The 24,523-nt window shown below is 35.5% G+C and overlaps 1 protein-coding gene across 5 annotated transcripts in view; it reads right to left on the bottom strand.

The window, feature by feature from the left end:
- The window catches only part of AP4E1 (adaptor related protein complex 4 subunit epsilon 1), a 65,973-nt gene extending 41,844 nt beyond the window's left edge, over nucleotides 1-24,129 (bottom strand). For 4 of the 5 annotated variants that reach the window (XM_073211846.1, XM_073211847.1, XM_073211849.1 and 1 more), the window contains exons 1-8: nucleotides 23,861-24,129; nucleotides 22,036-22,107; nucleotides 20,282-20,405; nucleotides 16,365-16,438; nucleotides 15,252-15,373; nucleotides 11,538-11,697; nucleotides 9,971-10,137; nucleotides 6,910-6,983 (exon numbers count right to left, since the gene is read on the bottom strand). In XM_073211846.1, the coding sequence (XP_073067947.1) occupies nucleotides 6,910-6,983; nucleotides 9,971-10,137; nucleotides 11,538-11,697; nucleotides 15,252-15,373; nucleotides 16,365-16,438; nucleotides 20,282-20,405; nucleotides 22,036-22,107; nucleotides 23,861-24,010 (943 nt within the window). In that variant the 5' untranslated portion in view covers nucleotides 24,011-24,129. Of the gene's footprint in view, nucleotides 1-6,909; nucleotides 6,984-9,970; nucleotides 10,138-11,537; nucleotides 11,698-15,251; nucleotides 15,374-16,364; nucleotides 16,439-20,281; nucleotides 20,406-22,035; nucleotides 22,108-22,983; nucleotides 23,824-23,860 lie in introns of those variants that run through there. The other variant, XM_073211850.1, reaches the window with a different exon arrangement.
- Nucleotides 24,130-24,523: the final 394 nt, after the last annotated feature.

The following is a 24,523-nucleotide window of genomic DNA, read 5'->3' as shown; positions in this document are numbered from 1 at the left end:
ATACAGTATAAAAAATATGTGTTAATCAACTGTTTATATTATCAGTAAAGCCTCCACTCAACTAAAAGCTTCCAGGCTATTAGTAAAAGTTTTTGAGGAGTCAAAGTTATATAGATTTTCGAATGCATGAGAGGTTGGCACCCCTAATTTCTGCACTGCTCAAGGGTCAGCTGTATTTATTGTTCCGATAAATAGATATTTCCAACACCCCTTGAATGCTTTACCATAATTTATTTTCAGGCATTTTCCATCACTTATACACGGAAACCATGTATATCATTTATTTCAATGTGGTTTATTTCAATATAATCATTTTAGGATACTCTAGCATTTATTTCAAAGTAGAGCCACTACTCAAAAATCTTAAAGTCACTTCTTTAAAATTAACCTCAAAGAACGTAGCATAATCTAGTGTTCAAATTTTACTTTCTAATATTGTCAAAGATTTGATAACTACGACAGATGACCAAAGTGGTTACTGAAATATTTTTCAAACTCTTTTAAAGAGTGTGAGCAAGAAGCTGGAGCTTTGCCATGGTAAACAATCATCAAGGTACCATTAAGTCCTGCAGATCCTAGGGAATCACAGTATGAGAAAAAATCAGCAGATTGAAAATCAGCAGAAAATCAGATTTAAAAACTGTTCTTCTACAAATTGAAGCATATCAAGTGTCCTTAATACCGTAACTCCTTTTCTATTTCCAAAAGCTTAAAACATTAAGAGTCAGACACTTCAAGATAGATCTTGAATATTCAACCAGCTATGTTTTACACTGCTTAAGTTGCCTACCAACTGATGCATACATAAATTTTGTGCAAAAAGCTTTATATAAACCCTTTCTGTAGAAGGAGAGAGAGAAATCAGAAATAGAAATTTCTCTTTAAGAAGGGAACTGACTTTAAAGGAAAACCTACAAAGTAAAGTAATGAACCTACAAAAAAGGTACTCTGTATAGTCATATGCTGTGCTGTAAAAATGTCTTTATTCCATGTTGCGAGAAAGGTTGACTTTATGACTTCATGAACTAAACAGAGAGATCTTTGGTTAATAATCAACTAAAGCAAGAGTAGGCAAACCACCACTAAATCCAGCCCTCGGCCTATTTTTATAAGCCTGTGAACTAAGAATGGTTTTTAGATTTTTTTAATTGACATGTATTAGTTTCAAGTGTACAATTACATTTTTTAAAGGTTTTAAAAAAGCAAAACAAACCAAAAAAGGCTATTTGACAGAAACCTATGTAACTACAAAGCCTAAAATATTTACTATCTGCCCCCTTTTTAGAAAGTTTGCCAAACCCTGAACTAATGGGACAGTCCTAAGTAAAATTTAAAATGATGATGTTGCATTTCTACTCTGACATATTTTCCTTTATGGATTCCTGCCATACAGAACTCTCCTGCTAACAAACTGTTTTACAATGAAATCTCATTATTCATCTAAAACCTACTTTTATATTTACATGCTCATAAGATTTCTGGAAAGCCAGTATAGATAAAATAAATAATTCAAAAATTATACTTAGAGTAAACTTATACATAAATTAGTGGAAAATGAACTTAATGGGTTTTAAATTTTTCCCACTAGCGCTGTAAGTTCCTTTATTCTCTAACTCCACAAAAACCTGGGTATAAGTCCATAAATGAAAAAGCAGCCACTCTGCTGCCTCCTTGCTCAATGGCCAAAATAAAGTGCTTCTGAGGATTTCTAAATGTAAAAACACAATGTAGAGCTCTGTTTACTCTTCCAGGGCAGCCCAGATCCTAACCAAAATATCATCCAGTAGAAAGTACCAAATTAAAATTAATAATGTTCTAATTGTGACACTGTGGCTTTACCACAGATATTGTGGGTTGGATCATGCACAAAATTTGAAGAAGTTCTATTGATACTTTATTTTCTGGACTAGACTCTATTTTTTGTTTTAAATAAATATATCTCTATTGACACCACTCTGGCAGGGAGATGGGAGTTCTACGGGGTAGAAGCATAAGTTCTCCATTCTGCCTCCTTTGACACTTGGATGGGGAGACAATCCTGGTTCCTCCTGGGTGGGGGTTGGGAGTATTTGCTGATACCACTTACCTGAGAGAGGGAAGGGCACCTTGTTACTGCTCCCTGTGCGGCCTCCACTGACACCGAGGAGGTGACCTCAGTGTCCCTGACCACTGGTGAAAGCCCCAACTCTCCACTAGGCTTCCTCTAACAGCACCCCAGTGAAGAGGGAAGTGATACCCCATTAACTCCCTTCTCATGCATAATGTGAAATCCAGGCTACTCATGTCATCTCCACTGACAATGTAAGTAGGGGTGGGCGGGCCTTAACACCTGGCAGGGACAAAATTCTGATGCCCCCTCTTGGCTTCTCTGCCACCATGCCAGTGAGAGAGTTGGGCACCTTGCTACACCTGCTAAGGGTAGAAATCTTGGCTCTCCACTTAGCTTTTGCTGCCATGGGTGCCATAGTTCATTTTCTGTGGGGCTTGGCTGGAATAGAAGAGCTATTGTCTAAGAGTTTTCTATTTGCTAGCTTACCCTTTTCTTCCTGGCCCTTTGGCTAGAGAGCAGATTTTTCTTGGGGTGTTTTTGTCTGTGCCTGTTGGCATTTGCAGGTTGTTGGCTCTCCAGGGCTCAGCCTGGGGAGTATGAGGCAAAAAGAAACCCAGGGTACTCCCCATGGTGCAGCTCCTTGTATCCCAAGACCCCTAACCAGTCTGCCTTTGTTGTTCTACCTTTCAGTTTTATGTTTATTTGACATATAATACCCAGGATATTTAGGTGCACTGAGCGGGGGAAAAAAACAGGGAAAAAAGTATTTCTAGCTGCTTCTGATGGTTCTGTCCCTTTCATATAATTCTCCCAATTTACTTAATAGTTCACTTAAAATGCCATTCTCATCTATCAGTACCCTGCCCAAAGATCTTCTTTACCCCTGTATTTATAAAGTCCAAACTCATGTGGCTGCCATGAGAGGGCTCTGCAGTGTGGCTTTTCCACTCTTCTGCTGAGTCATCTATTCAGCCTGGTCAGTCAGTGTTTACTGAAACTGATCTTATCCCCACTTCTGCACCCTCACGTTCCCTCTGCCTAGCACCCTTGGACAACCTTTCTGGCTATCTGAAACCTACCTACCTTTCAGGGTCCTATTGTGTGCCCTTACGTGTGCGCTCAGGCCCACAGTGATCTGAACCGCCTCTGGACCCCTATAATATTGATTCCCTAAACCATCCTTTTGCATTCTGCCTTACTCGTGTAACGTTTTCACAAATAAGTTATCTCTTTCATTACATTGTAAATTCCTTGAAAAGAAAGATTACAGCTTACATTTCTTCATATTCTCTGTACCATTTTATACAATGCCTGGCACAAAGTAGATACTCAATAAATGTCTTTGATGTGATTTATATCTTAATATGACACTAAGGTAAGTTATAATGATGGGACTTCCATAAAAATGTGGTTTAGTATTGACTGAAACCCAATCAGATAACTGATAAAAGTAAAATAACCTCCTCTTTTTAATGCAATTAAAACATATAACTTACTGATTAACCCAGTACCAAATACTGGGATAGACACAACCCCTGCCCTTATGAACTTTGTAATTTAAAATTCACATTCTTAAGCAATAAAATATTTATACTGGGTTACCAGAGAACACTCTACCATTGATAAAATCAACATAAGTTATGAATCTATACAAATACAGGGAAAAAAGGATAATAATGTAAAGATGAATAAAGGAAATAAAACAACAGAAAAGAAACTGCAAGGTGTCTGTGGCAGGGTAACACAATGGACTGACAGCCTACAAAGAAACAAATTATTGGTGCTGGTTCCAGCAATCTTAGTAAGAACATCCTAGTGGAAAACATTAAAAAATATTTCCTCAGGTATACAGTATTCTCCACATCAAAAGGAACAGGTAACAGTGGTTATCTCCAAAAAAGGGGACTGGGGTGGTGGGTAATAAGGGTCAAAAGGACACTTATTGTACACTGTCTACATTTTTGTACATTTTGAATTTTGAACCATGAGCATATACTACCTATTCAAAAAAATTTTTTTAATTAAGGTTGAAATGTCAATTACAAAAAAAAATTCTACAAAAAAAAGGGAAAGCAGATTCTTAACTGATCTTAACTAGAATTCTGTAAGAGCCTTTCAAACCTTTATCCTAAACACTGGTTCTATCTCAAGCAAAATTTTTTAACTTACTTTAGCTGTCTGCAAAGACTGATAACTTCTCTGGATCTTCTGACAGCTCCCAGCCAAACCACCTGCCTCAATAAGGGCTATCCTTATCTCTGGCCCCTTATTCTTCTCTTTACACAGCAGGGTCCTACATAATATCAACTGTTCATTATACTGATAAGAGCGGGGACTGTGTCTACCTTATTCTTCCTTTAATCCCCCATACTTAGCATAGAGGAATGCATAAGTCAATCAACTTTTGCCTCAATTTGTACCTAGTTTACAAATCAAGTTTTTATTTTGTAGACATTCAGTAAATACTGGATGAACAAATGAATAAACCACTTTTATTGCCTTAATTATCATTTATACATGCAAAATGTAATGCCATCCTTCAAAATTTACTATCCCAATTCATTACCATGTGTATTATTTTTCCTGTACTAGTTCTTTGAACACAATCCTTTCTCCTTATGCCTACTGTATATCTGTTAAGCACTTTTCTTACAGCTAAACTAGTTTAATTTCTGCCCTCTAGTCTACCTTCCACTTCTACAGTCACTGTTCTTAAAGATCCACAGTTTACCACTGTCTGGAAGCACAATTGATGCTCTTCATCCCCTACTTTATGGTATTTTACCAGATTAAGAAATTACTTTTCATTTAAGTTATATCTCTCAATACCTCTTCTACTGCTCTTCTCCAAAGCATGAATATGTCAACTGTTTTACTTCTACCTTCTAAATATCTCCAAATATCCCACTTTCTTCACTGAGCTTCTCAGATTGATCAAAAAAAGAGTTCGCAAAGGACACCATCAATAGAACAAAAAGACATCCTACAGTATGGGAGAATCTATTCATAAATGACAGATCCAATAAAGGGTTGACATCCAAAATATATAAAGAGCTCACACACCTCAACAAACAAAAAGCAAATAATCCAATTAAAAAATGGGCAGAGGAGCTCAACAGACAGTTCTCCAAAGAAGAAATTCAGATGGCCAAAAGACACATGAAAAGATGCTCCACATCACTAGTCATCAGAGAAATGCAAATTAAAACCACAATGAGATATCACCTCACACCAGTTATGATGGCCACCATCCAAAAGACAAACAACAACAAATGTTGGCGAGGTTGTGGAGAAACGGGAACCCTCCTACACTGCTGGTGGGAATGTAAATTAGTTTAACCATTGTGGAAAGCAGAATGGAGGTTCCTCAAAAAGCTCAAAATAGAAATACCATTTGACCCAGGAATTCCACTCCTAGGAATTTACCCTAAGAATACAGGAGCCATTTGAAAAAGACATATGCACCCCTATGTTTATCGCAGCACTATTTATAATAGCCAAGAAATGGAAGCAACCTAAGTGTCCATCAGTAGATGAATGGATAAAGAAGATGAGGTACATATACACAATGGAATATTATTCAGCCATAAGAAGAAAACAAATCCTACCATTTGCAACAACATGGATGGAGCTAGAGGGTATGTTCAGTGAAATAAGCCAGGCGGAGGAAGACAAGTACCAAATAATTTTACTCATCTGTGGAGTATAAGAACAAAGAAAAAACTGAAGGAGCAAAACACCAGAAGACCCACAGAACCCAAGAATGGACTAACAGTTACCAAATGGAAAAGGACTGGGGAGGATGGGTGGGAAGGCGGGGAAAAAAGAAAGGGGGCATTATGATTAGCATGTATAATGTGAGCGGGGGGCACAGGGAGGGCTGTACAACACAGAGAAGACAGTAGTGATTCTACAGTATCTTACTATGCTGATGGACAATGACTGCAATAGGGAATGTGGGGGGAACTTGGTGATGGGCGGAGCCTAGTAAACATAATGTTCCTCATGTAATTGTAGATTAATGATACCAAAATAAAAAATAAAAAAGAAGAGTTCCTCTCTGAGGCTATTAAAATTGGAAGTTTTTTGGTTACTCTTCTCAGTTCTTCACCTTCTTCCTCCAACTTACTCTTGTCTCCTAACACTGAATTACTTTTTTAAATTATACGTAACATACATAGCTATTCTCTTCACAAAATACTACATTATTATCTCACATGTCCTATATATCCTTATCTATATCTTACTCATCCTTCAGTTGTCTTCTTAAACATCAGTTTTTTTCAGAAAAACCTTCTCTGTTCTCTTCAGCTAAGACTAACTGCTACATTCTCCCACATCACCCAATAGCTTTCCTTTCTAACACTGATGACACCTGTCCTTTTCCATCAATCTAATCTGTGAGATCAATGATAATACTGTTTTATTCATAGCTGTACTCCAAGCATCTTGCATGAGGCCTGACAAATAACATAATAATTTAAGGAATATTTGATTACTAACTGACAGACTGACTTAAGGACTATCCTCTTAAAGATGGAATTGATCTACTGGGTTAACTTCACAGTCAGTTAGATGCTTGATGAACATCTTCAATAAAGAGATAATTTCTCTTAAAAGAGAACATCTTTTAAAACAGAGACAATTAAAATAATGAATGTAGGTCAACATTTAAAACAGTGACATAATTTCAAGTTATTTTTATTAGTTATTCAATGCATCCATTGAAAAATAACCAGAGAACCACCTTAAAATTAACAATAAAATTATATCAGAATTTATAGTATTCTAACACAAATTTAGCTATAATATTAAAAACACCATTAGTCATTAGAGTAGTATTTATATGCGTTACCTACCATATGTGACATTGTGATTTAACTCAGCTCTTCGTAAGGATTCATCAAGAACATCATACATTAATTCACTTGTCCTGTTTAAAAGATATTTTATTTGCAGTAGAATTATAGTATTATAACCCAATAAAACAAAGTTTTTCAAACTTCTGTATCTTTATAACTGAGGATCTACAGAAAAGAAGTGAAAGAAATTCATTTTATGAAGTTATGGGCATTTCACTTCTTAAAGACTGAATTTGCTCTTTTTCATGAGTTTAACTTCCTGCTTTATCAATACTGACTAAACAATGAAGAGATAAACATGTCAACCAATTCTTTCCTCAATCTGTACCTACTTTATAAATCAGGTTTTGTTTTGTTAAACATACTACCTTTTTAAATTTTCTAGGTAATAAAATATCTCTACCTGTTTCAAGTTACTACAGTAATGCCTCACACATTCAATTTATTCCAGACAGTATATTATGTGTATTTTAACCATACAGCTTTTAAAATAGTCTAGCTCAAATACTAGTTCTTCTTTAAGCAGCACTAAGTTCTTCAGAAAAAAATTTTAACTTTCATTTATGATAAATACAAAGAAGTTACATTTTGTAGAATTAACAGATTTGTACCATTCCTATATCTTTATGGTCATTGATTACAGTTACAGTAACTAGACTGAGGTAGATACTGTAAGAAAATACAGTACTTTATAGAGCACTAGAACTCTGGCCCCAAGCCTAGACGTCCTCTCCAAGATGCCAGTGTGAAAACTACAGTTTCTCAGCTGGTATTTCTGTATGTTTTACAAATTCAAAAAGCATTAATAGAAAAAAAACTACTGTCCAAAAGAGTCTTGCAGAGAAACTACCATAAAACAAACAAAAAGATAAAAATAATCTAGAGCTACCCAGATTACATTATCATGCATATTACATTTTTTTCAGGAAACTTTTTTCCAAAGATACAGCTATAATATTAAGTTTGAAGTACATGTACTTTTCTTCTATCTTGACTGAAGTACAAATATCTAGTGAGAATCCAGAAGCATATTCTGAAATCCCTCATTTTACTGTGCAAGCATTTCTTTCATAGGTAATAATTATACAGTAGACATTACAACCTCCCACCCACCCAAAATTTGGTAATACTCCACCTAGATTACAGTCTGGTTTCTCAATTTAAAAGCTAATGTCTGACATAAAAGTCGTAATTAACCACATTAAATGTGGAAACATTTGCAGACATGATCAAGCTAGATGTTAACCTAAGAAACAATACTATAATACACACAAAAAATTCCAGCAAAAGATGCAAAAAAAACACAAATATAAGAAAATACTTCTAGTAAATTAATTATTTCAATTAAATATATTAGAATTCTGTTATAAAATAACATTTTTACTTTGTTACATTGAGATAATCTTGTCTTAAGAAATATAAGATTTATGTTGATGTAAAATCTTATTGCAGTTGGGACAACAAAGGAGAAAACATTGTCTCACATTATTAAAGGAGTTTCTCTCTATTCATTTCACTGAGCCCAATTTCTATTTAACTCTACTCTTTGAAGGTAAGCACTCTCTTACTCATCTTTGTATGTGCTCCCCAAATTCATCCATGAAGGAAAGCAGAAGATGATGAGTTAATGAATTTAGTAAATACACTAAATGTCTCCAAAGTTACTTTGTGACAATGTATTATGTTAGATCTTTTTAGACCAGTGAGGTCTGGATGCATAGTATGAAATCCGTAATTTTAAAACAGAATTCCAGTGAACTCCAACTATAGTTCCACAACAGGATAGGCTGGGTTATATAAAACAAAATACAATTAGGACAAAGATTTTTAATGTGTGTTACTCTATCACTTCCAGGTTTCACCCTAGCTTTCAATCAGCCTAGGGGTTGAGACTGATAGACACAGAAAAAAGTGACACAGCAATACCAAGAATGATACAGACCAATTAGTGCTCATCAGGAGCTCATGGGCAGACCGAGCTGACATGATGCTGACGAGGCAATAGGAGGAGCAACAGCCTGCAGGACAATCCCTTTGTAGGTAGGCTAAAGAATCAGAATATAAACGTACCCTACTGCCTAAAAAACAACTATATCTCATAAAGTCAGAAAACTGATGAGCAAATGTTTTCTTAAGACAGAAATACATCAAAGACTCAAGCCATGGTCCTTGTTCTCAAGGTAACTCAAATCTAGTTGGATTTGCTCTCAAACAGTTCAGAAAAAAATTTTAAAACAAAAACAATAAATGTGAAAACATGGACATAAAGACAGAGCAAATGCAAATAATTGATGAATCCATATAAAAGGTATAAGGGAGCTCCTTGTACTATCCTTGGAATTTTTCTATAAAATTGAAAAACTACAGCAAAATAAAAAGTTACAAAAAATAAACAAAATTGAACAGACACCTATAAAAAGCTTAATATAAATGACTGGCTCAAAGAGTTAATTCTAGCAAATGAATTAAGAAGGTTAGAGTGCTCACATCCAACCAGAGCAAGAGTCAGCAAATTAGTCCACAGGCCTAATCTGACTGGATATGTTTCTGTATGGCTTCAGATTAAGAATGGTTTTTACATGTTTAAATGGTTGGAAAAGAAACCAAAAGAATATTTCATCACATTCAAAGATGATATGAAATTCAAGTTTTAACATCCATAGAAAGTATTTATTAGAACATAGCTGTGCTCATTCATATACATACTGCCTACAGCTGCTTTTGAGCTATACAACAGCAGAGTTGAATGGTTGCAACAGACAACATACAGCTCATAAAGTCTAAAATACTTATTATCTGGCCCATTACAGAAAAAATTTCCAAGCCCCTAAACTAGAATCATTAAGAAAGGATCAAAAATATGGAGCTTCAGACCCTTTCACTATAAGCAGAATTTAGATAAACAGCCAGGATTACCCCAGCAACCTGTATTTATATACTTCTTACAATGATTTATCTATCACTATTAAGCCAATTAAGCATTGGGGCAATCAGGCTTATCATGAAACCTCTAGCTTACTAAAACCTAACACTATCAAATTTACTTAGAATCATTTACCTTTGGTCATCTTTCCCTAGAAGTCCTAATATTCTCAAGAGCTGAATTTGTAGCCATGGTGCTGGCACACTGTGGTAGTTGAAATCTACTGGGAGCTTTCCTCCAACTACTTGCTTCAAAATTGTAACAAAACTTCCAGTCAAGTCTTTATATCCAGAGGAATTTTCCTACATTCAAAAACAAAACAAAACAAAAACTTACCATTAGTAATAATGTCTTATCAAATACAAAATAGACCTGGATAAAATGTCATATAAATCTAATTTAATACATGCTAACATAGATGTTTCCTGTAATGTTCATACTCACACATGTAATGAAACAATAATCTGTTTAATTATCTTCCATGATGAAACTCCTCTGCCTACCCAATCCAAAACTGAATCATCCCTCAAAAAGCTTTCACCACTTCCTACCTGTCCCCCACACAATCTAAAGACATTTCAAAAGTTCTTATAATTACATCTAATATAGAACCTTTAATAGCCAATACCAGTAATTAAATAAAAAAGTGAAAAGAACTGGCAGAGAGTAAAGGGGCAGTAATATCTCTCCTGGTGATGAAAATCAGGGCCTGTTTGCGATCTCTGAAATTTGTAAGAAAGACTTTATGTAAATGAGCTCAATGTGCTCCGCATAGAAGAGCACAGGGCATATAGGCAAGACTACTCAAACATTCAAACCCCCCAGAATCAGTGACTCAGCCTACTAAAAATTAATTAACCCTACAGTATTTAAACATGTTTGTGTTTCTGAATCAGTGTACCTTGATTATCTGACTAATCTCTTGGACTGGGAAAATTAAATACACATTCCTCAAAATGAACATTACATTCTTCATTATAATTTTTATTATTACCAAGGACAAATTTTTGGAAGGGAAATAATAGCTCTTTCAAAGTTTAGTAAGTGTTAGAGGAAAAAACAGATGTAATACCAAATATTTATTTATACCATGCTATTTTGGAACAAACTTACATAAATATGAAAACAACCTTTAGTTCTATAATTTTCAACTCAATTCAACAGTATATTCCATTTTGTCAGGAGGTACTCATGAAATCTCTCACAAATAGATTCTTTTGGATACAAAGGGTTATAGGCAATACACTAGAGCTGAATTAGTACAAACCCATATCACGATTTAGAAAATTTTACCATACCATTCAAGCCTCCCTCATTTGACACAGTATCAATGTATGGAATTAACACTGTAGTCTATACCTTGCATCACCCTCACCAGCTCCCCTTATTTCTGTAAGCTGAAGTTGTATAAAAGAGAGTCTGCTTGAAAAACCACAAATCTGAAAATTTCATTCTCCTTCCATAGCCACCATTTTTCTGTGCTTTTTTAGTAACATGAAAAACTTGAGGCATTTAAAAAAAAAAAAAGACTAGTTCTGTAATGTGCCTACAATTCATGCTATCAACAACTGGCAAAAATTATGCCAATAATAAAAACTTGAACTGTTAATTATTTTACCAAAAAACTCTTAGTTTTCTCTTAATTTCATAATTATATTTTTCTAATGGTAACTGCTCAGTACCGGTGAAATTCCCAACTTACCTTAATCATCCTAAGGTATATGTGCAAAGAAGCAGCCATGACCCCAACATCTCTATCACAAAGTGCTTTCCGAAACTTAATGTGGATATGCTGTACTTGATTAGGAGCAATGAGATGGAATTTGTACAATGCCAGAACAGCTTTTCTTCGAATAATCTCCCTAAAGATAAAAAGTGAAATCTAAACAAACCATCTGAATCATCAGGCATTTAGTTTGAAATATTTTGGACCAGATGATTTCAAAGTATCAGCTATTACTTAAATATAAAAAGAGAGAATTATTCATTTATTATTAGTTTCTTTATTCTAATACACCAATCTATAAAAAGTAGCTATACCTAGGAGGTAAAATTTCAAGAGGATTTAACTATGTTATACGTTTCTCTAGTTATGGAATATTTTGGTAACAAGCACACAATATATATATATTTTTTTGAGAGGGCACCTCTCGTATTTATTGATCAAATGGTTGTTTACAACAATAAAATTCTGTATAGGGGACTCAATGCACAATCATTAATCAACCCCAAGCCCAGTCTCCAATCTTCTGAAGCATAACAAACAAGTTCTTACATGGCGAACAAGTTCTTACATAGTGAGTAAGTTCTTACATGGTGAACAGTGCAAGGGCAGTCATATCACAGAAACTTTCGGTTCTGATCACGCATCATGAACTATAAACAACCAAGTCAGATATGATTACTCATTTGATTTTTATACATGATTTATATGTGAATCTCACATTTCTCCCTTATTTTATTTTATTTTTTTAAATAAAATGCTGAATTGGTAGGTAGATGCAAGATAAAGATGAAAAGCATAAGTTAGTGCTGTAAGAGGGCAAATGTATGATCAGGTCTGTGCCTATAGACTAAGTATTAATCCAAGCTAGACAAAGGCAACAAAACATCCATGGATGCAGAAGATTTCTCTCAAAACAGGGGGTGAGGTTCTAAGCCTCACCTCCGCTGACCCCCAATTTCTCACCTGATGGCCCCCCTGCGACTGTGCCTTCTTAGGTTGTTCCTCCCTCGAGGAATCTTACCCGTCTCTGGCTAACCAGCCGTCTTCCGGGGCCATACAGGGAAATGTAAATTTGGTGAGAGAGAAGCAATATTCTTTGAAAAGGTTAGCTTTTTACTTCCTTGCAGATTTATGCCCTGTGGCTTCTATGCCCAGCACTTATCTTGAGGTATCTTTACCACTTGGAAGAATTATGATACACCGTAATTTTAAATATGAGGCACGAATTCTACTAAAGGGCTGTAATTAGGAAGGAAGAAGAAAAGCTATAGAAGTAGCAGACAGAAGAAAACATGGGAAGATTGATTATTTCTTTGACATAACTTCTTGTAGAGTATAGGTTTTAACAAACTACTAATTAGATTGCATACACACATTAACAGAATAGGAATACAGATACATCATACAATACTTTTGAAACCAGAAAAAACAACAAAGATAAACAGATTCCTTAATTCCCTAATTCTATTTTTGAAAGCCATTTCTGTATAAATTTGGAAAAGAATCAACATTAAGTTTAAATCAGTAAGGGGTAATTTCGGCTAGTAATACTGAACAGTCTCTTTATTAAAATTAAAAGTCTCTCTAACATTCCAGATATTCATATTTTTTTTATATCATAGGCAAACATACTCCAAATATATTAAAGGGGCAGGAGAGTACAGGAGAAACTCAAATTTAAAGATGTTATTCCTCTCCTTGTCCAGCTCATGTTTCAAAAACCTCATTACAATGAAAGTATGCACTAGTCTTGCTCTAAATTTGTAACAGATAATGTCTAGCACACAAGAAGCAAAAGTAAAGAGTTGCTATCCTATATTAATAATGTGATTTTCAAGAAAGTATACTCCTTGTTACTTTCTTATGCCTATTCCTACATGTTCCATTATTTGCAGACTATGCTGGCAGTGCTCACAACAGCAGCAAATGGCACAAGAGCCAGTATTTCCTTTTATTAGGGTTCTAAATATGTATTTGTTACCTAAAATCATAGAATCTCAAAATTGAGATTATTCAATCAACCCTCTGTGTTCTGCTCAAGAATATCTTTTATAAGATTCCTAACAATGATCATCCAGTTTCTGCTAAATTTTATTAACAAGCAACTCACTACCTTCAGATTAACTAGATTTGTCATTGGTATTAATACTATGATGACTGTACACTACATCCCAATGTATTGTAATTGAGTGTTTACCAATATTAGAGTTAGGTAAACGACATAAGGAAAAAGAATACAAACTCTGAACAGGCTCCAGAATCCCCAGGCCTGGTGTGGTGGTGGTACTAACTCAAGACATCAAGAGACCTAGATTCGGGCTCTAGGTCTGGCATGCTGAAATACAGCCAGGGATTCTCAAGTCAAAACCAAGCCCTCACTCACATCTTCTTTGTGATACCTACTGGCCTACCTGTATCTCTATCCCATATTCTTTAGCTCTTTATAGCATGGAGTTCAGAATGGCTGTAACTACAGAGCAGCTTTTCAAAAAATCTAAACTCTAATTAGTAGAAGACAGGAGAGATGAGGATTTGAAATAAAATGGGAAGCAATAAGGAAAAAACTGAAAGGGTAACTGGGAAGCAACAGGAAAAAATTTAATCCTCAGAAGTATTCCATACAAAGGGTCAGTAAGTATGATTACCACAAAACAGTAAATGGTAAGGAAAAATTTTATAAAAATATGCTCTGCTATGACCACATCAACCTATGATTATCCAAGAAAAGCTAATCATTTAGTTTCAGTAATTAATCTTCTATATTCATCATTCGTTTTAAACACAGATTTGACATAGACAAAACATCACAACAAGTCTGGAAAACTTACTCTATAATTCTTAAAGTTACTCTATAATTCTTAGTCAAAGTTATTATTTTAGCTAGACAACTGGTCCAAGATTTCTTAAAGAATACAAACTGTAGACAATTTATAATCTTAGAACACTAAAAATACTGACTTGAACATATGAAGTATGTTACTCATAAAGTATGAGTAACAAAAAAACTCTTTATCAAGAATGTACGTATAACTAAAATACTGTGATCACAAAGGAAAAATGGAAAATGACTGCAACTTTTTCCTAGCTTTAAAGGTAATGAAATTAGGAGTCTTGGTCAAAAACAAAATAATTCCAAGTGTGGAGAAAAAGTAAGTCAAGCTATTAAGGGAGGCAGTTAAGGAATCTTACAAGATAGGATAAGCAGTATACTACAACTTAGGGTTTTATTTGGATATATTATGCTACAAGAATTTGAATGCTGCTATTTTGCTGTAAAAGCAACCCCAACACACTGAAGCTCTCTACATTCAGAGCACTTGAACCTTTCCCAAATGCTTTCCATTATTTCACTTGATCTTCAAAACGACTTTGTGAGAACTAAGGTGCTTCAATCAACCCCATACAGGCAAGGGAAAAACTGGGCCACTGCTGTTAGTGGTACTGTTAGTAGTACCAAAGGTCCCTGACACACAGCCTCATTGCCTCTCAGTTTAGAAAGCTGCCTAACATTTTTTTAAACCCACACAAAAATAAAGGATGATGCCATCAGGGATTTTTGCATAATGTCTGGCAGTCAAAGAATATGCTCTACCCTGGTAGCATTAAGTTAAACTTGGAATAAATTTTTTAGTATAAATTTTTATTTTAAAATATATAGTGTACATACCTATCCACAAAGAATTTACTTACTTAGAATGTTGAAGTTTATCTTCTATTAATGGAAGAACAGCTGGAATCATTTCTTGAGGGAAAATCTGGCTGACGACCGTAAGTGCCATACATACTTCCACCAGGTTAGTGCTCTGTAAGTCCTGACATAATTATTAAGCAAAGAAAACATTCAGTGCAAATTTTGAAAGTAGGGATAGCTGGCTCAACATTGCAATGATCCTACATACCATACTAATGGTTTTCTACCAACTTTGTAATTATAATAACTTGGTGCATTCAAGCTTATCTCATATTTTATAAGAATATCCCTCTTTCATTTGTCTACATAGAGTCAACAGATAAATACAGCCAAAAGCAACTGATCCAAAAGGAAACTGTATTTCTGCTCTGACACTGGCCAAAGCAGTCTCCTTTTATTACATATACAGCATTTGGAAACTTTTCCAAACTAGTAACAAAGCAATTCTATGAATTTTTCTTGTTAATCAGTAATACAAGTAGAAGGTTAAAAGGAAGTAATTCTCATATACAATAAAACCCATGTGTTCAAATATACTTATATATGTACAAATTTATAAATCATTCTAATAGAACCAAAAAAATATATTTTTTAAAGCTTGGAAAAATTTAAGCTACTAGTAACCTTTAATAGAGTATATTCACAAAGTACTATATACATACACAAAAACTTATCTGTCAAAAGAGTGACACAGATAAACTTGAAAAAGCTCAACAATTCAATTATACATTATTACCAATTTGATTAACATTTAACAGGAAAAATATCATGTGGATTAAATTGTGTTTTTATTATCTATACAGTTCATTTACCCAATTATATTCTATTCTCCTTTAAAATGATTTTTAGAATTTAAAAGACTTCAATTACTCAGTGTATATCTATATCCTTTCAGAACAGATCCCAGAGAAAAAGACAACAGCAAGAAAAGTATTAAGTTCTGTTACTATCCTCATTTTACAGGTGCAGAAACTGATCTAAAAGATCTTCCTAAGCCCATTCTGTAAGCCTACCTTCTTACAAAAACAGCTAATTCAATATAATTGGGGAGAAATGACAGATGCTTGCAGGAATAATCAAGACTTAATACAAATTCACACAAAATACAGTACCTTTACAACTGTATTCACAAGGAGAAGCAACAGCTCATGACTTTCATGGAGAAATAAGGAAACAGCCAAATAACCTACAAAATTTGAGGGGAAAAGTCTCATTAGCTGCTAAAATTTAACTTTTCCCAAGAAGTTAAACATAACAATAATATATTCCAAAATTTAAGTGTCAAAGATACCAATGACAGGTAAACATAAAAACAAGCTGCAAAATATATAGTTCAAAAACTTAAGCAAGGAAGATTTCAGGTGTTTTTTATTCCAAAATCTTTCAAAATTATATATTTCACAGGATATGCCTGAAATGGAAAAGAGGCTCCACATATCAATTTAAAGTTCTATAAATGACATTAGGAATATATGCCTCTATCTTCTGTGCAAATCTCAACACAATTAATCAAAACATTTCTAACACTTTCTAGAATAATCTATATAGCCTGCTTTCCCTTTGTGTAAGAAAGAGTATGTGAATGTGTACCCACGCATTTGCTTGTTTTGCAAAAAGAAACAATGGGAAGATTAATCAGAAACTAATGAAAATAGTTACCTACAGAGATTGTTAAGGGGCAATCTGGGTAGGGGCTAGAGATGAAAGTAAGACTTCTCTGATTATATCTTTTTAAAAGATATCACAATAAAATGACTCTTAAGGTCTCCTTTAATAAGCCTCCATAACTATGAAATAACACATGCACAAGGCCATTCACTGTTATAAGAGCAAAAAATAAAAACCAACCCATACATACCAATAGGGAACTGGCTGAAAACATATAGTTATTCAGAAACTACTAGTTACTACAGTTAACAGTGAGTTCTATTTGTATTTATTGAATGAGCTACCGATTACCAACCCATGCGATGTAAATCATATATTAAGCCATAAACAATCCCTTATTTTCTCCATTTGAAGATACACTATTGAATGATTAACAGTTGTTGAGGAAGGAAACACTGACTACCACACTAAATGCACTCATTGATTTGAATAAGCATTTTTATTTTAATAATATTAAAACATAAAAAAGTACATCTTAAGATTGAGGAAATACATTATTAAGAAAAATGCTATGTGGCTGGAATCTAAACGCTCCATGTCATTTTCCTATCACCCTTCACACTGATGACATTTATTTTAGCATGGGTCAAGGACATTATAAGCCTCATCTCGTTTAATCCTTGCAACTCTATGAGGTCAGTATTCTTATAATCCCCAATACAATAATGAGAGATGCAAAAAGCCAACTGCCCAAGGTCTACAGCTATTATATGGTGGAGCCAGGACTCAACCCCAACAGCAGGAGTTAGTTCATGTTTTTAACTCCTATGCTGTCCTGTCTCTCCATACAGTCTATCTAGGGGCCCTAATCCCTGATTCCCATCCTCATTGTTTTTCATTCGTCTCAATTCACTCAGCCCTTTCACTAGGGATCCTAATGTTAACTATCCTCATCATTATCCAGCATCCACACTGTCTGTATGTGTCGGGGAACATGGGAAAACTATTAGAAACTTCCTATTCTCACAACCAAGAAGCAGCAGTGTGACCCACTGCAGTATGTTCACTGAAGGTCCGAGGAGCAGAACCATTACTCCCACAATCCTGAGAGAAAAAAGCACTACCATAGCTAAGAAAGAGATGAGTAAAACCCTGGAGAGCATTTAAAGTGGAGCCTAAGTCTTACCAGTTGCTGAAACTCGTCTGGCTAAGGTAACACCCATACCCGAGTCACCAGTATCAAGGTACAAGATGATCAAAAACTTAAGACCATCTCAATGAAACCTTAATTCTATGTTACAAAAAAACACCCTGTTTTGATAATCCAGAAACAGGGAGAAAGATATTCAGTGACTCAAAACTGAAAAAGGTTTCAGGAAAACAAAGAACTACGATTATGAAGTACATTTAATGTGACTGAGGGCAAAGTATACGGTAAGAATATAGGCACTGACTAGTAGAAATTTGGGTTCACACTCTAGCTCTACCATTTATCAGCTCTATGATTTTAGGCAAGTGACTTAATCCTTCTCAGCCTCAGCTTTCTCCTCTGTAAAATGAAATACATCTCACAACATAAAGCACCTAACGTAATGCCTAACTTAATAGGTACTGAAATGTATTTATTCAAAAATATTCATATAAAAAACAAGAAGGTATTCATCATAAAAAGCACAAAAGCTAACCTTACAAATCTCAGGACAGTGGATGAGGCAATAGTACTAGAGTGAAGACATATAAATGGTTTACATGCTTTCTTGAAAAAACAACTTCCACTCATAGCACACATATAGAACATCTGATACTTGCAGATAAATGTCTCTCTAGCTGGCAAAAATATTTTCCCAAGGAAGATCATGAACCTCAATAATAATGATTCTTCAGGTCTCCTTTAAGATAAGCCTCCATAACTATGAAATAACACATGTACAAGGTTATTCATTATTTATAAGAGCAAAAAATAAAAAATCCCATATGTTCACCCATAAAGGACCTGACTGAAAAAACTATGGTACATTCATCTGCCCAATGAAAATTATGCAACTGTATAAAAGTTATCAAGTGTCAAAACGAGGTATAAAATAATGTATACAGCATGCTGTCTCTTGTTTAAGAAAGAGTATGTGAATGTGTACCCATGCATTTGCTTGTTGTCCAGAAAAAAAACAAAAGAAAGATTAATCAGAAACTAATTAAAAGTTATCTACAGGGGTAAGGTACAAATTGCATAGGAGCTACAGATGAAAGTGAAGACTTCTCTGATTACATCTTTTTATAAGATCTAATTTTGAACCATGTTAATGCTTTACATGTTTTTAAAATTAAATTAAATTTAAAAATTACATGGAAGTCTAAGAAGCAGAATATATCAATAGTTGTACAAAATAACTGTACCACCATCCATCTAATATTTACTATCTATTGTTTTCAAAATGTCCTACCTTTAGGAGTCTTAGAATTAGTTTGGGAGCTAAGACATCAATATATGAAAAGATATGGTAACAGATGGTAGGAGCCACCTGAGTAATCACAGAAGAGTTAAACTTGACTTGGAATATGGAAAGGGAAAGACAGAGAACATTCTACCTGGAGGGAAGAATACAAATCTAGAAGACAGAGGGTATTTTGGACAGAGTGAGGTTCAACAGGCAGAATATTGGAATCTTTACCAAGCTATATCCCACCCCAACTCCATCTGACAGTACAGGTTAATATGACTTGTGAAGAATGTTGGTCCTTGTAACATGATACTATCAACTCCTTTGAATAAAGAATATGTTCCACTGCTATGTTAGTCTAAAATGATTGCTTCTTGGGGTTCTGATATAAAATTGAACCTATGAACAGAAAATTTAAAATCCCTGATAAGATTTTTGCTAATAGCCCTTAAGGTTGATTACAGAGACGAAATTTTTAAAAGATACCTCTAATCTTCATAGCTAACATTTGTGAAACTGAAAACAGGATTTAAAATGACTCAGGTCAATTTCAGTTTTTATCCTATAAAAATAATATTTGTTTAATTCATTAAACTGATGAAGTCAGACATACTTTTTAAAATCAGTTTTACTAAGGTATGATTTACATACAAGAGAATTCACCCACCTTATGAACTTTTAAGTGTATATAGCTCAATGAGTTTGACAAATATATATATATATATATATATATATATATATAGTCATCTAACCACCATCAAAAGAAGAAGCAATTTTTAATCTTCTCCATAATTCCAAAATGCTATGAATCAGGAAAACACATTTCATTCATAGGTTTTGAGTTTCTGAAGTGTTATCTTTTAAAGCTTTAGAAATTCCAAGACAATATTCTAAAAACATACTAAATACCTGCACTTCATTTTATATAGTAGCTGGAACTTTAAGGACAGCATTAAGTATTAAAGTCTTAAACACATACATACCTACTCTTTTTTCTAAAAGGTTTCCTTGTTGTGCCAACTTGATTGCATGTATATAGCCAAAGGAAGCATCATATCCAAGCATTTCACAATATATAAGTCTCACCATACATTCCTTCATCATTTTCTGAAAAGCAAAATATATGTAGAGTAACTAAATACACAAATAGAATGTTTTGATTTTTTCTATTATGTTGTACTATTTAACAGGGGAATTCTTTAATCCTGGCACTGAATAGCATATATTATAAATTAATCACCTGAAGTCAGATTTTATAAATAAAAGTTGCTCCCAAACTTAACGACCAACAATATTTATTTTAGTAAAATATTTTAAAGAATATTTAATGTTGCATTCATATACATATACACACACACATCACATGTATAATATACACATGCGTATATTATATACAAGCAAATATGAAGAGTTTAAAAAGAAGTCAGAGGAAAATCCTAGGGGAATAAGATTTAATTCAGGTCACTTGTGTTTAAAGCGATAGAAGAAAATTCATTAGCACATTAATTATGACTACTAAAAACTGAGAAAACAAGCTTAAAAGATACTGGAAGTCTTTCTTCAAAGGTTTCTACATCAATTAGGAGTCAAAGTGTTCATTGAAGCCAGAAAGTATCAACCCTGGTTTTCTAACAGTTTACCTCAGAGTTTTTCAAAAGTCATTGAACTTCATTTAAGTAAAATTATATCGTAAACTTTGTTATTCTCTTATTTTTGGAGATGAAAGTACATTCCCCAATGTAGGAATTCATTTTATAATTTCTTTGTCATCCAACCTCTACACCACCACCTAATGGGACAGACCACTCTGCCCAGAGTTGGACAGCCACAATATAAAATCTTCCTTCCAAACTCTGCCTTCCTAACTTCTACTATTTATCTTGGCTCTGCCCACGTCAGATTTATGCCTCGTAGCAAGACAAATTATATTTACTGATGCCATTTACAGAAAATGGAAGTCAAAGAAAATAAAAACAGAGAAACCATTTCAGCTTAACATTTCTACCAAGTTCGATGATTTTACACATACACACACGTATACATATCTATACACACAAACATATATACATGTAAATACATCAGATTATGTTTTGGGTGTCATTTGTCCACATATTATTATGTTCACAAAAGAAATCCATTCTCTCAGACTTTGTAAGTGTTGTTCATGTACATGATCATGTATTCCTGCAAAATGAGCACCCCAATATTTTTATTAGAAGGAAAACATTCCCACAATGACTTACACACAAAAGGCACTTACTAAATATTTGTTAAGTAAATGTTGCTTGGAAAACTTCATTGTATGTTAACTACATGAAAATTAAAAGAAAAAAAAACTAAGTTTTATGTAGTGACATTCCTCCAGCATCCCACATGTAGTGGCTGCTCATTAAATAGTTGCTGAATGAATGCTGTTTGAAAAATCAAATTATACATCCTAACCTTTTCCCAGTACATAACATTCAACAGTAAGATCAGCACTGGAGTCCCAGGGGTACTGCCACATTTATGAAATTATCATCCTTTGGCACTGAATTGACATCAGTAAAGCAAGTCTTGCTCTAGGGCAACCAGTCAGTAATAAAATAAAGTTCATATTTGACTTGCTATCACCCATAACTGATTTGGACTACGGTAAGTCAGATTTTAGCAACGGATCAATTAGAGGCCACCATCAAGTCCATAGTGGGCCCAATTTCAAATTCAAAATATGCTGGCACTGCCTATGCAAACGTACCAGTGTTGTCGTAGGAGCAGAAACAGTTGCTTTCAGATTACTCAGCTCCTGCTGAATTAATTTCTCTTCCTCCTGAAAAGGTGAAAATAATTAAATGCATGAGTAACTGTCTTTTTCAACTGTAACTGCTTTTTAAAGGGAAAAAATGTTATCTATAGTACTTTAACAAAAAAGAAACATTATTTTAAAAGGGAGTTATAAAAATGATGTGCTTAAGATTTGCCTAAAGGCATTTCTCCAACTCTCAGAATCATTCCTGGGGAGAATAAATATTTCCAGGCTAACCCATTATTCCCTTTTCTTAGCTCAGTTACCAACTCCTTAAGGACAGGTTAGCAGAAAATGGAATTTTTATGAAAATTAATGGAGAGAGTAGAAAAGATATCCTTCATGTACTGGTCCAGGATAAGATTCTCACACCTTTCCCTTCAAAGTAAAAAGTCTTCATGGGATAGAGAAATAGGGTAAAAATGCAGAAACAGAAATCTGTTTTTTTTTCTTAAACTATATTCTTCTTCTCTATCCCATCTTATTCCTCACATCCCTTCCTTCACTTCCTGTCTTTCTCTCACACACAATAAATACACCAATGTGGGCACTTTTACTGTTTGCATTGTATTTCACTCTAAGCTCTTGAAAATTGGCCTCACTTTTGGTTAACCTAATGCTATCTTTAAATTACACATTGAATGAGCAGATGTCCATTAAGTGGCTAATCAAGAAACACTAGTGAAGTACTGCCACATTCAGATACTCCATATACAGTTTCAAACTGCAAAATAAGACCAAAAATACTTATTTTGTTTCATCCAACATCTCATAAAAATTACCAAAGGACAAAACATTCAGACAAACAATATTGTCCACAAATGATTTCTGAATGTGAAGCAGAAATATAGCATCCAGTATAGCATCACCTTATTTCAGTTTAAAAAGAACATTTTATACCCTCTGAGCACGTTCCTTCTTTCTTTGTCTTCTCTTCTCTCCTGGCACTTATATTTCATTGCATATTGCTTATACTTGTCTTCAGCCCAAGTGAATGATCAATTCCTTGAGAAAAGGAAAGGCGTTTTTACTCTGTTTCTCAGTGTCTACCACATAACCTCTCCCATAAATATCTTTGATCAAATTATAACTTAACACACGATCTTTTTTAAAGATATAAACTAAGCTTTGAATCAGTATCTCACATAATCCGTGTAAGATAACTAACCAAAAGTCTGTAGGAACTTGGTCACTTCCATTAGTGCTCATTTTCAAAGCTGAGGCAGACTTACTCAGCAAATTTTGGGAGAAGTATGCTTTTTCTCTACCTAACTCGTTGGTCTAACCTAAGAAACTCAAGTTCCCTAAATATACTCAACAACAGGTTCAGATGGCAGGGTCCGCTCCAGGGTGTGTCATGTTGCAGCTGAATAAACTGGGAAGAGAAAAGAACTGAAGGAGCAGGAAATGAAACTTTGCAAAAGATGAACAATGCTGACACTTCCACCACACTTGATATTTTCACACGCTCGATACCTCAATTATAAAAATAACCTATAAAATATGCATTGGTAATTTTCCACTCCAGCATTCAGAAAACACACGGAGGCTCAAAGATCAAAGAGATTCGCCCCAGATACAACTGTGCACACCCGGCCTCCCGTTGTCCGTGGGGCAGAAAGTGACGCGAGAAGTCGGACTAAGGCCGGACCCACACGCGCGCAGGCCCCGAGCCTCGCCGGAGGGGCGACCCCCGAAGGCTGGTCTCCAGACCCGGGCCTCCCAGCGCGCGGGCCTCCTCGGGGCGCCCCGACCTCCCGGCCCAGCGGGCACCTACGTGCTTGGAGGTGAGCGAGGTGATGCCGCGGACGAGGCCCCCCAGCCGCGAGGAAAAGGCCGCTTTGGCGGCCGCGGGTCCCCCAGCCGAATGGTTCTGCAGGAAGAGTCCCGGCAGCGCCGTCAGCGTCTTCTCCACGATGTCGCTCATCGCCGTCGCCGCCGCCGCCGCCGCCGCCCGCCCTGCGGTCTTCACCGGACCTCATGCCCGGGCCCTGCTCCGCAGCCGGCCCGGCCTCCGTAGGCACTTCCTGTTTGTTTGAAGAAGAAATCTTTATTCGCGTCCCTCGTGGACAAGCACAGTGTTGTTCTCGAGAGAGGCCGCGAGAGGGCGCGAGAGTCCGCTGGGGGAACCGCTAGTCCAGCTTGCGCGCAGAGGTTGACCGCGTGTGGAGAAATTGGACCTGACGCTCCCGGTTTCGATGGCAACTCCCGGATCCCGCGCGTTTCTGGATCCTCCTGAGGGAGCAGCTCAGGCCCGACCTTCTTCCCCTTCTTCCTCCAAGCTCTCCCTTTCGCCGCCTCTGAGCCGCCCAAGCCGGCCTCGGCAGGTGCACACTTCTGGCCACCGCTCATGGTCTACGGAACCACGAGCAATCCGCCCGCCTCCCTCCACGGCACCCTGAGGGGCGGAGTAGACGTGGGTCCCCGGCGCCACGCGCGG

The sequence above is a fragment of the Manis javanica genome, chromosome 8 (assembly GCF_040802235.1).
Source record: "Manis javanica isolate MJ-LG chromosome 8, MJ_LKY, whole genome shotgun sequence".
NCBI lineage: Eukaryota > Metazoa > Chordata > Mammalia > Pholidota > Manidae > Manis > Manis javanica.
The sequence above is the reverse complement of the archived record's forward strand: the minus strand, read 5'-3'. Positions and strand labels throughout refer to the sequence as shown.